Raw genomic sequence first — 15,326 nt, 5'->3', positions numbered from 1 at the left:
CAGCATTGGTCAATGGAAACATTTTTTAGCTGGTTTCTGCATTCTCTTGACATGACCCATTGATCTTTGAAAATGTCCTTGCTTTCTGGCACATAAAGATCTTCCAGGCTCACCTTGCTCCTTTCTGCACCACCATGGAATCAGACTTTTCCCCAAATGACCTCTGGTTTCCTTTAGTGGAGAAAAATTGAATGGGTAACAGCAATTTGCATTAGGAAATACTGCTTCTAGACCATCTCAGCGAACAAAGCAAGGAAAGATATATTTGTGTGTGAACTGGCACAGTTCACGTAACTATCTTCATTCTTATCTTCCAACTTGTTTAAATTGATCCTAAAACCATGCTTTCTTTATCAGTCTTGATACCAATTAAATGATACATAATTAATTCATTTACTTTACTAACAACCACAATAATAGCTCCAAGAAAATTATTTGGTGTCAATAGGAACAATAAAACTACAGAATACTCTTCAGTTTTTCTCTTTGATTCCTTTTTGTGGTTGTTTATAACTACATTTCATTAAGGATTTCTAGTCCAATGAATTTCTTCCTGAGACACATTTGCCCTCCCTCTGAATAACTTGATAAGCACAGATGTGTTTGAGAATTTGGCTTCATTGTGTTGGCTTGATTTTGGGGTGTTAGCATATTAATGGCTAATAGTTATCAGTAGTTGGAGCCTTCAGCTACTAGGAAAGAGAAGGGTCTACTCTATTTTTTTGATATAGAAAGAGCTCCAAGAGCTATCTCTCTTTGTATTCAATTCAAAGGTTTCATATCAGCACCACCTGATACACATGCTTCCTGACCAAGTAAACCAATTCTCTCTCCAATTATTCAATTGCTAGTGATATTAGAATTCACATATTTTCAAATATTCAGGTCTAAAACTATGTTATCCATGTGAAACCATGTTCTGATCTTTATGGTTTTTTTTTAACTTGCTCACTCTTCTGAGCCGTGTATTGCTTTACTGAGATTTGCACTATATTAATCCACATTCTCACAATGTTATTTTATTCTAATACCAGTCAAAATTTTTCATTTTCCTACTGAGAAATTAAAGAAGATTCCATATAGTTAACCAAGAAACTGTACATATAAATTCTAATACAGGCTCTGGATGTTTTGTCTGAAATTCTCTTTGATTTATTGGTTAAATTTGGTTATACTTCATATGATATTATTAGTATCTTTGCTTTAATTATAGATAAATCTAAAGTAGAACTCTCCCAGAGGCCTTTGGGTAAAATATAAGCACTGATGATATAGAAATTCAAACTTCCCAAAGCCAATTAAGAATATTATAAAATAAAGTTATAAACAATGTATAACCCAATAGAATCCAATTAAATGTTAAAATCAATACCTAGGAAATGAGATTTTATAGTTTACAAGCACTTACAGAACAAGTAGAAACTTTTTGTATAGATATGTTATTTCATATAAAGGGTATTTAATGAAAAAAAGGAGTCTTCCTACTCAAATGAGTTTTTTAAATGGTAGACACAAACAAAGGTTGGCTCCTATTGCAGTATGTTTTGAATATAGGAAAAAAGCTTATAGAGTCACAATCATTAAGATTATGATCAACCAACCTTCTTCCCCCACCGTCACTACCCTACTTAGTTTCCTAGAGCACATTAGGAGCTAGTATTCCTGAGAAACGCTGGTCTAGATTCAAATAAGGAGGATTTTGATTTTTGGAATGTTGTCTTTTGAGCATTCAAAGGAACTATAAAAATTAAATGTACAGTATGAAAACCAATCAATTTAGCAATATGCTATTATTATTATGTCTATTTCTTTGCTCATTATTGCCCCTTTGTTGACCATCAAGATGCCCAGAAGGAAAAATAAATAGGATCATTGAGAGAACTGTATGCACAGAATGAGTTGATTTTTAATTATCATGGTCATTTTTCTAGGGTTTTGGATAGTCTTGGCAGTACATCAAGTAGTAATTATGTTTTAAATTATTGTTTTTCCTTGAGGAATCCACTCTTATGACTCAAAACAAAATTATCTCAGGACAGAACAGTATGCACTCATTTCAACCTATACTTTTTCAGCTTCTCATAAATCTTCCCAGACTCCAATCCATTTGGGAGATAATGGTTCCATATTCATGGACAAAGCAAAGTAGTATATCTCTGAATAATTAACATCCTCATTCAGTTTAGAAAAAAAATAGATTTGAGGTTTTAGCTATCCTCTGATGAATTAAATTATCTGATTGAGTATATCAAATAATTATTCAACTCCTCTTCTCACATATATGCTCTGGACTGCAGAAAAGTTCCTGAAATAATTCAAGGCATAGTTTTACCCTTGTCATTTAGCCACAACCAACCCAGACTGAGTGTCACCTTCTGCTTTCCCATCTCTCCTATCCTTTTAAACCCTAGCACGTGTAACCTTTTATAATTTAGTTTTGGTTTAAAACATACACAAACCTATGAAAGTTAAGTGATAGAATGGAAAGAAATCACATTTCACAAATAGACCTCATTCAAATCTTCCTTTAAGTAAGTTAACTCTTCTAAACCTTAGTTTCTTCATTTGTAAAATAAATTGAGACAGCCAGAGGTACTGTTACTTAATGACTTAAATGTTAAGGAATTTATTACCAATCACAGCAAGTAGTCCAGAAGCAGAGAGGTTGAGAGTTGATTAAATAAAAAGTTCACTGATGTCATCAGAGACCCAGATGCCTTCTGTCTCTTTGCTCCCTTTATGGCTGCAAGATGTCTATGCACCCTGATCATTGCCTCCCTATGAAATAAGATTCACATGTGGCACAGGGCAAGTCCCTGTCTTGTGGCCCTTTGTACAGCTGAAGCCTCCCCCTACCCCCACCCCACCCCCCACACACACACTACCCAGTAGAGTTTCCTTTATGCTTTATTAGATATAGCCCAGAGTTACACCACATAGCAATGCCCATTTTAATCACTAACGTGGGCCACAGAACTCCTGTGAATAATTAGGAAGAATTAAGATTTACCCTGGGGCTGAAGAGGGGACCCTGAAGCATATCAGAAGCTAAATTAAATAGGATCCAAAGAGAATTCTTTGGTGAGGAGAAAGAGAAAAAAAGAGAAAGAAACGGAAACCAGAAGTGCAAGGTTGAGGTGAGAGTTTGAACTCCCTGGCACAAAAGAACATCTCTATTATTTGTTTGTACTTGCCTTCCCACTTAGATGGGCAAGGGTAAAGAACATGACTCATGTCATTTTGCATTCCCAGGAACCAGTACTTTTGCATCCCACAGAGAACGTGTTTGGAAGTGTGCCAGACCCTAATGGTGAGGCTTCTATAATCAGTACAGCATATGCTAAAAGTTGCTTCCCCATTTTCTCACCTAAGCCACCCTATGGCAATTGGATCCATGTTGAAGACAGCTTCATGGTCTCCCTGGGGCAGCTGGCAGATACTATGGGAGAGACATCAGACCAAACTCATGTCCCTAGAAATGGTCAAGATGAATAAACACATCCTTTATCCTGTGGACAGTTTCCTCAACTGTAACTGTGGGATGAGGCGACCTGAATGGCTGACACAGCGTTTTGTTTTGTTTTGCTTTGTTTTAAGATTTTATTTATTCATGAGGAACACACAGAGAGGCAGAGACACTAGCAGAAGATGCAGGCTCCCTGAGAGGAGCCTAATGTGGGACTCGATCCCAAGACCCCAGGATCATGTCCTGAGCCAAAGACAGATGCTCAACCACTGAGCCACCCAGGCGTCCCTGGCTGACACAGCATTGAAAGCAAAAGGAGAAATAGTTCCCATCTCCATTTTTTGAAAGAAATACTGTTTATTGAAGAAGACCACTGAATTAACAAATTCATCATGTTCTGGAAACTTTTTGCATGGAGGTTGAAAATAAGACAATACATAATGTTAACTATAAATATAGACAATTTCTCAGAGGCCTGTGTTAATAGAGAGGTTGTTATTTTCAATTTTTTGGTCTCTTCCATCCATGGATGCCTTCGGTAATCTTAGACAAAGCACAAGTGAATGTAGCCAACTGACCAAAATGAATGCAGTCAAGTGAGAAGTTGCAGAGCTATGACTTTGGGCAGTATTATGAATTAATCTGAGATGGAGCTTTGGTTCCTAAATTCAATCATGGACTTGGAATGTACTCCAGAGGGTATTCACAGCCAGGCCGAGGTGATGTCAGATACTAGTTTCAGAAATAACAAGGGTTGAGGGACTCATGACATATCATTAATCCCAATTCCAGGCAATCCCCTGGCCCCAGAAGCTATATTTATTGGATGTAATCAAATGGAAATATAATGGATGGATGGGATATAATAATGAGGAGTTAGGAATGTTACGGAAGAAAAATAAATGAGCTTTGAGGATTTGGGCAGAAAAGGAGGAAATAATGGAAAATATTAATACACTTATTTGGAGAAAAAAATCTCCATAAATAAAGGAAAATACACAGGGAACCTAACGTGCATGCCAAGGAACAGGACAATTATGAGTTTTCTTAAATGTGAGTTTTCTTAAAATATGCTTTCTTTGGGAGACTTCCATTTCTTATAAAGAGTATTCATTTTAAGATTGAACAAGTTGATCTTGGAAGGATTCTCTTGGCTTAGGTGTTGGACAATAAAGACAACATAGACACACACAGACACACACACACACATATACACACACACTCCTCTTCCATTCTTTAATGCTTTTTTTCTTCAGGCTCTTTTGCATCTCACAAAAGCAACTCCACACCTTATCCTGTGTGTTTACACAGGATCAATGTTTAAAAACATTAACTGATCAACATTTGAAAAGTACATCAAATTCCTCCTATTTGTTCTTTGAATGATTAAAAAAAATTGCAAAAGAAAATTGCATGCAAATTCAAAGAAATTTTCCTAGAAATTTTTTTGAATCTTTTATGACTGAAAACTCTAGTGTGGGTTAGGTATTTATTTCAATCCACCATTAAACTTTATCTGGCTTATAACTCAATGGCAGCTTCCCCACTGAAGTTAAAAACACTCAATGACCAATTAATGAAATAGACTCCAAAATTGTAATAGTATTGGATAATCAGTAATACACTTAAACAGTTTTCTAGATAGTACAAAAGAAAATCTGCTCTACTCTTTAATAACGTATGATTTTTCGCAGTAGCTAGCATTTTTAATGAGTTAACCAATAATTATTTGAATCCATCACTTACTTTAGCTAAAGCAGCCTCCCTTAGGCTTAAAAATCATATAAGTGACTACCTTTTCTCATTCACTTTCACTGTCCAACCCCCTTTTTTAAATGCAGCAAAGACCTTTATTACAACAAACGTTAAGGCAATTATAAATGGCAAATTGATTATCTAGCATCAGGAACTTTCTAGATTACTTTGTCAGCGTTTCTTCTTTCGCAAACACATTTGTGTGTTTAAAATGCCCTATTTTTTCAGCAGAGAAAAGTGATTATGAAAATCTACTTAATCAGCCTTTCATGCATTTACTGGGGCTCTGTAGAACTCAAGAATGTCATCCTTTTGTTATGCTGATGTTTTAGTGTTGTGACATGCATATAAAAATAAAATTAAGCTACTAGGCTTAATCCTATTTTCTTTGTCCTGTATGTCTCCACTGGACAGAGCTTGTCTATTTCAAAGTCATTTTGACAGTTGTCATCAGAATGTCACTTTTTAATTATTTAAAAAATGATGGAGACTTATAGAATGGAAATCAGAGAAAATCTTTAATTAGGTAAACCAAAAACTTCCATTTGTATGTTGATGGTGGGCCTGTCTCAAAAGTTTTTATTATTAATCATTTAAAAATAACTTAGCAAGAAATGAGTACCTTCCAATAACTACTTAAATGAAATAGGAATAGTTTGGCTTCCATTTCTGCCCTCAGACTTCACAAGTACCTTGATTATCAGAATTCTTATCACTTGACTAGAGTATTTAAGTTCTGTTCACAAAGGTTTTAAATTTTTAGAAAGTGTATCTATTTTTTTTTTCTCCATTGCTTCCTTTTGGTATCATACCTACAAAACCATTGCCTAATCCAGGTCACAAAGATTTACCCCCATGTTTTCTTCTAAGAGTCTTATAGTTTTATCTCTTATATTTAGGAACTTTATCCATTTTGAGTTAATCTTTTTTTGTTTGTTTATGATGTGAGATGGGGATCCAACTTCATTATTTTGCATGTGGGTATCCAGTTGTCCTAGCACCATTTGCTGAAAATATGGTGCTCTCTGTAATGAATTGTCTTGGTACCTTTGTTGTAAGTCAACTGACAATAAATGTGAGGTTTTATTGCTGCACTCTCAGTTCTATTCCGTTGATCTATAGGTCTGCTGTATGCCAGTAACACACTGTCTTGTAGTTTCGTAGTTAAGTTTTGAAATTGGGAAATGTACATCCTCCAACCTCCATCCTCCTTATTTTTCAAGGTTGTTTTGGCCATTTGGGATCCTTTACATTTCCATAGGAATTTTAGGATCAGCTTGTTAATTTATTTTTAAAAATCCAATCATGAAATGGGCAAAAGACATGAACAGAAATCTCACAGAGGAAGACATAGACTTGGCCAACAAGCACATGAGAAAATGCTCCGCATCGCTTGCCATCAGGGAAATACAAATCAAAACCACAATGAGATACCACCTCACACCAGTGAGAATGGGAAAATTAACAAGGCAGGAAACAACAAATGTTGGAGAGGAGGTGGAGAAAGGGGAACCCTCTTGCACTGTTGGTGGGAATGTGAACTGGTGCAGCCACTCTGGAAAACTGTGTGGAGGTTCCTCAAAGAGTTAAAAATAGATCTGCCCTACGACCCAGCAATTGCACTGCTGGGGATTTACCCCAAAGATACAGATGCAGTGAAACGCGGGACACCTGCACCCCGATGTTTATAGCAGCAATGTCCACAATAGCCAAACTGTGGAAGGAGCCTCGGTGTCCATTGAAAGATAAATGGATAAAGAAGTTGTGGTCTATGTAGAATATGGAATATTCCTCAGCCATTAGAAACAACAAATACCCACCATTTGCTTCCACGTGGATGGAACTGGAGGGTATTATGTTGAGTGAAATAAGTCAATCGGAGAAGGACAAATATTATATGGTCTCATTCATTCAGGGAATATAAAAAATAGTGAAAGGGAATAAAGGGGAAAGGAGAAAAAAATGAGTGGGAAATATCAGAAAGGGAGACAGAACATGAGAGACTCCTAACTCTGGGAAACGAACAAGGGGTGGTGGAAAGGGAGGTGGGTGAGGGGTGGGGGTGAATGGGTGATGGGCACTGAGGGCAGCACTTGATGGGATGAGTACTGGGTGTTATGCTATATGTTGGCAAATTGAACTCCAATAAAAAAATTAAATAAATAAACAAATAAATAAATAAGCCAACTAGAGTTCAATAGAAATTGAATTTGTAAATAAATTTGGGTAGTATTGCTATCTTAACAGTGTTAAGTCTTTTGTTGAGGCATGAACCATGAACATGGGTTGCCTTTCCATTTATTTAGGTTTCCTTTCATTTTTTTTAACAATGTTTTGTAATTATTAGAGTATACATTTTGCACTTTTTTGGTTAAATTTAAATTTATTCCTACAAATTAATCCACTTTTGAAAAGAGAATCTTTAACTTTTCTAAATATTTGTGCCTTGTAAGAACATGACTCTGGAAGGGTTGATTTACAAAAGAATAGCCTTAAAGACTCATGCTAAAAGACTAAGCTTTGAGTTATAATCCTGGATCTTCCAGTTTTGAAAACTTTGGCAAATGAACTGCTCTCTGCCATTTTCATTATCTGAAAATATATGTTAAAAAATATAAGGGTAGTTACACAAGAGAGGCTTTTCATGAAGTTTAAATGTAGTAGTACATATAAAGTCAGAAGAACTACAATTGGCACTGGTAAGCAGTTAGGATACATGAGTTATTGTTATTGTTACAATGCTCTCGTCTTTATGTCCTTCTATTCTCTCTTCCCTGAAACTATTGCTAGGGAGCCACAGTTAATGTGGGATTATGCCACTAACTTCTGGTATGTTGAGGCAGAAGTTTGAGAACAACTATACAAGCTTTTGAACTATTTGTCTTCCCATTGTTGAGAAGATTTGCCAAGATAAGAAGCCATCAATGTCTTTGTAAGATTCTAGGGATCATTTTGGTGTTTTACAGCTGGCCAGTTGGCTGGAAACTCCTCTGTTGAGATGTATCGCCAAGTGCTCCTGTCTGGTTGTCGCTGTGTAGAGTTGGACTGCTGGAAGGGTCGAACTGCTGAAGAGGAACCAGTCATCACCCATGGGTTCACCATGACAACCGAAATATCCTTCAAGGTAGAGTGAATGAGTATTGCTAACAGAAGTAACTAGGGAGACCTGAACCCATTTGGGTAAAGCCTCCTAAGGTAGAAAGTCCCACTGGTTACAATTAAGTCCACAGGCTATTAATCATCTGTGCAATTTCAGAGGATAAAATTTAGTACTGTATTTGTGAGTAATGAGCATCCTGGCATGGGGAACTGTGGTATCTTAGTAAAAGTGCCTTAGAGAGGACTTATAGGATTTGGATTTTTATTAGGTGATTTGGGTAAGGGTTCAAGAAAGTAACGTTTTGCTATAAATTGGGTACTGTCAATAAGCAGAAATAATTCTGTGACTGGGTATCTCAATAAATCCTATCTAGGAAGCAAGAGTAACACTGTAGTTGATAAGGAGCTTTAACCATTCTTATTAGCTAGGAATGAGAGTATGTTTGGTCATCTCCCTTGTGTTTTCACACAAGGCTCCATTCTACATCATCAAGGGGCTAACATTCATGCATCTGGAGACAGAAGCCCAAATATCCAAGTTATGTTTACCTGCCCTCAGACAGCCATCTCCAGGAGCTTGGAGTCATTTGAGTGGGGGGAATCTAGGATTCTAGGGACCCAGAGAACAATCTAGGAAGAGGATATATGGGCTGTAGGGGAAATGTGTTTTTTACTGACTTAGGCACCTCTGAAGTGAACCAGAAAACAGGGGCCAGAGGATAACCTTTAGAGCACAAATCCCAAGGTATAAGCCCCATTAACTGTGTTACCTGGGTCTCAGGATAGAACTGGCTCTGGGTCACTAACTCTTGCCCTAAGTAACCAAGAAAACAGCCCAAGTATGCAGATAGCTAAAATAGAGTGGGGGACAAGGCCATTGAAAATGGGGCAGTAAGAGTGCTGAGAGACCAGAATGTTGGATGAATTATATGTTAATGTCACCAGGATTGGTGACAAAGTTTTAGATGAAGAAGACAGTGAGGCATTTGCTAGTCTTTCCTGAATGAGGAGGAGCTCAGTAAATGGCACAAGAGAAGAAGTAGTAAAAGCTGGTTGGACAGCCTTATGAGAACTAGGAACTCCAAAGTAGCATTGAGAGCAAAAAAAATCCCGTTCTCCAGTTTTTGGCCCCGGGGCACCTGGGATGTGAGAAAATAAACAGCTATCACTTGAGAGAGCAGCAAAAGAGAAGCAAGATTGTCAAGGGACAGCCAGATTTCAATGAGGATAAATGGATTTCCTTATCAAAGATATCATATTTGACAGTAATAAAAATGCATTCAAAATTGATATCATTAGCACCTTAAAGTATATTCGCTATGTTGCATCTAGGGAATTTGATTTTTCATGATTTCTTCAACTTAGGCTACAGTACAATAATTAGAGGTACAAAGCACCCTTCACTAAATTTTACAACAAAGTTTAATATGAGGGTGACCTTAATTCTGATCAAATCTTTTAATTTGTAACTGCTCCTGAAAGGGAGCACTCAAGTTCTTTTGGTTTTCTTTAATGGAAAAATCAATGGGTTCTTGTTTCATTTCCGTGGCCCTTCATTCTCCCAGCTCCTGCCATTGTCCTTTGTCAGCTCTCTGAGATATCAACCCCAGCCTCATTGGGCTTTTTAAGAAAAAGTAGCACAGCTGACTCTGGGTGGAGTAAGTGCAATTTGGGCTCATCTGGCTGTTGATAGATGGAGATAATCCTGAGAAGGCAGACAACACACCCTGATGGAGCCATTACTGCACTAAGGGACTGAAGGCCTTGTGAATTGACCCAGTACCGGGAGAGCCCTTCCACTCCTGCTCATATCTCCTCAGAGTCCATATGGGGAACAATTAGAGATTTTTAAAAATGTATAATCCTCGGGTTCTTTGAGTTCTTGGAACTCAAAGGAGGGCAGTGGAGAAATAAACATCAAGCACATTCTAGGTGTATTTATTTTGCATGGAGCATTGGCTTCTTGATCTCAGCCACCAAGTTGGCTTAGAGTGACTCTTCTCATGTACTTGTCTATACAAGCAGTTCTTCAGTCTCATCTCTGATCCCAGAGTCACAGACTGATTGGACATCTCTTCCTGAGCTCGAGAAACATAACTTCTCCACCACATCCGCACTTTCGCTGACACATGTAGAAACTAGAAGACTCAATCTAGCCCAGGATACTGCCTCCTCTCTCTGTCTACCAGTTGGGGGTGGGAGTGGCCAAATGGAGCAAGAGACTCCTCTCCCCAGCAGTTGGTTTGTCCAACCATGCTTTCTGCTAATGTGCATTTGCAGAATGGCTTATTATTCTTGCAAAGATGTGGGTGGGTGATGGTGGTGGTAGGATAGGATGGCTGTGGTTAGTAGAAATGCCAACCTGTTTTGTGGACAAATATAGGGAGCAGGAATTCTCTGCATCAAGACTAGGACTGGGATGAGGGACCTAACATGCAAAATTTAAGGAGGCATTTGCTCTCAGTGTCATGTACATGCAAAGTTGGCACCCAAGGATGAGTGTCTCTTTACATTTTGCACTTAGGCCCCTCCCTTTCCTCACCACAGCCCCAGTTTGTTCTGCGTGGTTATCAGCAGAGTCTGCTTTTCCAGAAACTGCTGTGTATGTGATTTTGGAAGAAAGTGTAAGAAGAAAAATGGGGGACAAAATCCTGTGTGATCCACCCCCATTACCTCTTTCCCTCTCACTCACTTGGCCATAACTCCACTGGGCTCTATTATTCCTTGACCATGCCAGCCAGGTCCCACTTCGTGACCTTTGCACAGGTTGCAAGTCTGTGCCTGGAATATTCTCCCCCCGCCCCCCCGCCCCGGTATCTGTATGGCTCACCTCTTACCTCCTTGAAGTCTTTCCCAAATGCCACTTTCTCAATGAGGCCTACTGGGACCACTTTATTTAGTAGTGTAATGAGCCATCACGTCCACCTCCATACTCCTGATATACTCCCCAGCACCACTTTATTTTTTCTATTTATCAAGTGGCCCTTTATCACCTCCTGCCACTCTGCTTAATTTACTTATCATGTTTCTTGTTTCTTATCTGTCTCCTTCTACTCTAGCACGGAAGGACCACAAAGATAGAGATCTTTGTTTCCTTCCCAGATTTATCCCAAGTGCTTCGTAAAGAATCTGTCATATAGTAGGTGCTCAACAAATGTGTGTGTGTTTTTAATAACTTCTTGTCCCAAAGCAAAGAGACAAATTTCAGCCTAGCTTTTAATTTTAGTCTTCCTTGCCTCTGTCCATGAGATAAATGAATTTTGTCTTTCCCCATTTTCTTGTGTCGGATTACACGTATGACATATTGGTGGGTAGTAAAAAGATTCTCCAAACATTTACCAGTTTTGGCTATCTCATATATTTGGACCTGACCTTCATGGTGCAATTAGGCTGTATTCTGTAGGCACAGCACATACTGCAGTAGCAAAATAAACTGATTACGAAAGTTCATCATTTTTATGTCCCACTGTTTATCTGCTTTCAATCTATGTAATCTGAAAATCTTCTGTGCGACATATCCCCAAAAGCGAGAGTTCCTATTGGCACTCACTGCCTATTTATTATATGGGTGAAAATAAAAGGTTATGTTCTGGGCAAGGGGACATGCTGTAATTCAGCATCTTTATGGAGGACTTTTTATTTTGCATTCTGGATTTATTTATTATTTATCTCATACATCTGCTGTTCTGTTTCTTTGCCTCATTGCCTTAGCCTTTCTGATGGTCATGACATAGTAATTCGCCACTTGGTCTTCATTCTCCCTGTTCCCACTCAGTCTTCTTCCTCCCCATGCTGGATACCACCACCCCCACCCCACACCATGCCCAAACTGCTCCTTTTTCTCCCCTCGGGCAGTTCCTTAGTTTCCAGCAATTGTATAAGATGGCAAAGTGGGTAATGTGATAAAACAGATGATGAAAATATATTAAATTTGAGGATATGGTTAAATTGAGCATTTCTGAAAATAAAGCTCTGAGAAAAATAATAATTTAGGGTGCAATTTAACAGCTACATAAATGTTCACATAAAATGGATATCCAAATACATCCTGCTGTTGTCTGTCAGGGATAAAGGATTTCAAGGGCAGTTTTTCCCACTGGAGGTTAGTAATTGAGCCATATGGTTTATAGATTATTGAGTCCAGTGTTAGAAGTCCCTGAGAAACAGTTTTGGCTTAATAAGGAGCAATTGAGTAGTAAGGTACTTCCAATCCAATGCCCACTAATGTCCACTAATGATAGCTCAGATGTAAGAACAAAACTTAAAGCCCGTAACAGGTTTTCTCATCCTCGGTGATCATGCACAACATGCAAAGTATTCTAATGCCATTAAAAAATGGAATTTCTATAGAAGAATTTCTGAATTTTTCATGCGCTTCCAACTACAGTTATTAGATGAAATCTAGTAGGTGCTCTTTGGCTTTTAAGGTTCAAAAACGTTTCCTATGCCAGTGGCTAAAGTTATGGTGGAGGTGAGGACAGATGGACAGTGGGAGGGAGAGAGGCTGGGAGGAAAAGAGACTGTAGATGTTAAGAATGCATTTGTGGAGCTGATGCCAGGGTTTCAATACCAGCTCTCCCAAGGACAGGCTGCAAGAGCTTGAAGAAGCTCCCTTAGCCAACCTAGCCACTATCTTATGAGCAAATGGAAATGATAATGATTCTTACTTTTTAGGGTTGTTGTAAGCATTCAGTGACCCTACTTAATATACAGACGTTGCTTAGAACAAGATTTGGCACACAGTGAGTGCTCTGCAAATGTTAGGTATTGATATTATAATTGAAAATATTAAAGTCACACTTTCACTTTATTTTTGTAAACATAATGGTTATGGTATTACATATGCAAAGAATTTTTATGATGTCAGGATGAGAAGGGAAGGGGGTTGAATTAAGTCCATTGTAAGGTTGCCCTGCTAGAGGCTGTAATGTAGATGCCCTCCGCACACCAGCCCTGGTATCCACTGCTAGGAAAAAACCCAAAGCCCAAACTAAACACAGTCCAGCCTTGGTTAGAGGCCCAGCTGAGAAGGGTGTCTTTTGTCAAGTACAGACGACCAGAATGCCAGAGGCAGGAAAAGAGCAGAAGTACGAGACACAGACAGAAAGGCCCAGGGATCCCAGAGCCGAGCTGCTGCTATTCAGGCTGCAACATCACCTCAACTGTGGGAACATAGAACCAGACACAGGGAGTTAGGAAGCTGGGGGAAAGTACAAACACCCTACAAGTCTGAGAGCCCGCTCAGGAAAACAATCCCATTTCTTTTGCCAAAGATAAAGAGAGAGAGCCCTTTAGCCAGAGCCCTTCCCCAGAAGGGAAAAAGGGGTAGATTTCTTGCTTACTTTCAGGCCTAACTCTCCTTGGGGCAAGTCTACAGCCAGCCTTTTTTAATAAAGGCAGTTGCAGCAATTCTTAGAGTCAAAGACCCTAATCATCCTCTGAAAAGTCATCAAAGGCTAATTACACTTTTATTTACTTTTATGTTTGAAAGATTTTTTTCTCTAATGCAACACTCAACCTTAAGTGGAAATTTTGGCCATGAAATTGTTCAGGTTCATTGGACTACTGAGTGTGGAATCAATAGTCAAACTTCTCTACTACAAAATAACATTTGCCTGTGGTTAAAGTCAGAGTTTTAAGCTTTGCTTAAGCCACTAATCAAACTAGCCCAGGGGTTAACTGACAGGCCACATTCAGCCTGCCACCTGTTTTACAAACTAAGTTTAGTTGGAATGTAGGCACATCCACATGTTTACATATTATCTGTGGCTTCTTTGGATTTACAAAGGCAAAGTTGAATAATTGCCATAAAAACCATGCGGCCAGCAAAGCCTAAAATACTTACTCTCTGGCCCTTTATGGAATGTGTGCTGACCTCTGAAATAGTCAATAGAGGACTAAATTGGAATACAACTAGATAAATGATGTTTCTCTTCTGTTAAGAATGTTGAGAGTTCATTCATTTATTTGAAAATATTTAGTGAGTGTCTAGAATATACCTTACCACCTCCTAGATTCTAGGGGCACAGTCCTGGAGAAAACGGAGTGCTTATCCCCAAGAAGCGTATAGTCTAGTGGGGAGAGAGACACCAAAATCAACACATAATACAGCACATGCCTTTAAGGCAACATAAGTAAATATTGAAGGAAAAGTGAGCTAAGGTGTGCTATTTGCAGCAGGGTGGTGAGAAAAAGACTTGAGTAAATGACATGTGAGCAGAGATCACCACCCCCAAAATTAAGGAAGTGAGTCTTGCATTCAGTTAAGAGTATTGCTAACAGAAGTAAAAAGATGAACAAAGAAATGAAAAACAGGAACAGAAATGAAATCATGCTTGGTGAATTTGAGGAAAAGTAAGAAAAGATCAATAGACTATACTGGGTGAGCAATGGGAAAGGAAAAGGTGACAAATTTAGAGAGAGAGCAGGTACCAGATCTAATAAAGAATTTGGATTTCATTCTGTGAAATGGAAGGCCAGGAAAAGGTCTACTCCAAAGGAGTGAAATCATCTGATTCAAGTTTAAGAGCAATCACTCTGACTGTGGTAGGTAAAAGCTTCTGCTAGGTTTTGCTGCATAACAGACCACTCCTTCTCGTCCTTGCCCCCACGGAATCTCAGTGGTTTGGAGGCACAAAGGCTTATTTCTCATTCAGGTTAGATGTTGGCTGTTGTTGATTGATACTGTCTATAATCTATATGGAAAGAACAGCCCAATCTGTGATACCACTGGGCTCATGGCAGAGGAGGAAGAGAAATGGCAGGATCACATGGTGGCTCTTAAAGTCTCTGTGTTCAGTATGTCAATTTTACACACATTTTACTGGCTAAAACGAAGGACATGACCATGTCTGTTGTCAACAGATCTCACAGGAAGGAATATGGGAACAATGTTGAAATCTACAAAAGCAGTCATTGCAGAGGTTTTTGGGTCAGGATGATAGAGGTAGACATGCTGAGATGTGGTTGTATTTTGGATAAATTTTGGACTAGATTGCTGACTATC

At 38.6% G+C, this 15,326-nt stretch overlaps 1 protein-coding gene across 2 annotated transcripts in view; it reads left to right on the top strand.

The window, feature by feature from the left end:
* The window catches only part of PLCB1 (phospholipase C beta 1), a 669,446-nt gene that overhangs the window by 488,112 nt on the left and 166,008 nt on the right, over window positions 1–15,326 (top strand). For both annotated transcript variants that reach the window (XM_038571644.1, XM_038571645.1), the window contains exon 11: window positions 8,188–8,345. In XM_038571644.1, the coding sequence (XP_038427572.1) occupies window positions 8,188–8,345 (158 nt within the window). The remainder of the gene's footprint in view (window positions 1–8,187; window positions 8,346–15,326) is intronic.

This window comes from Canis lupus, chromosome 24 (assembly GCF_011100685.1).
Source record: "Canis lupus familiaris isolate Mischka breed German Shepherd chromosome 24, alternate assembly UU_Cfam_GSD_1.0, whole genome shotgun sequence".
NCBI classification, from domain to species: Eukaryota; Metazoa; Chordata; class Mammalia; order Carnivora; family Canidae; genus Canis; species Canis lupus.
The sequence above is the reverse complement of the archived record's forward strand: the minus strand, read 5'-3'. Positions and strand labels throughout refer to the sequence as shown.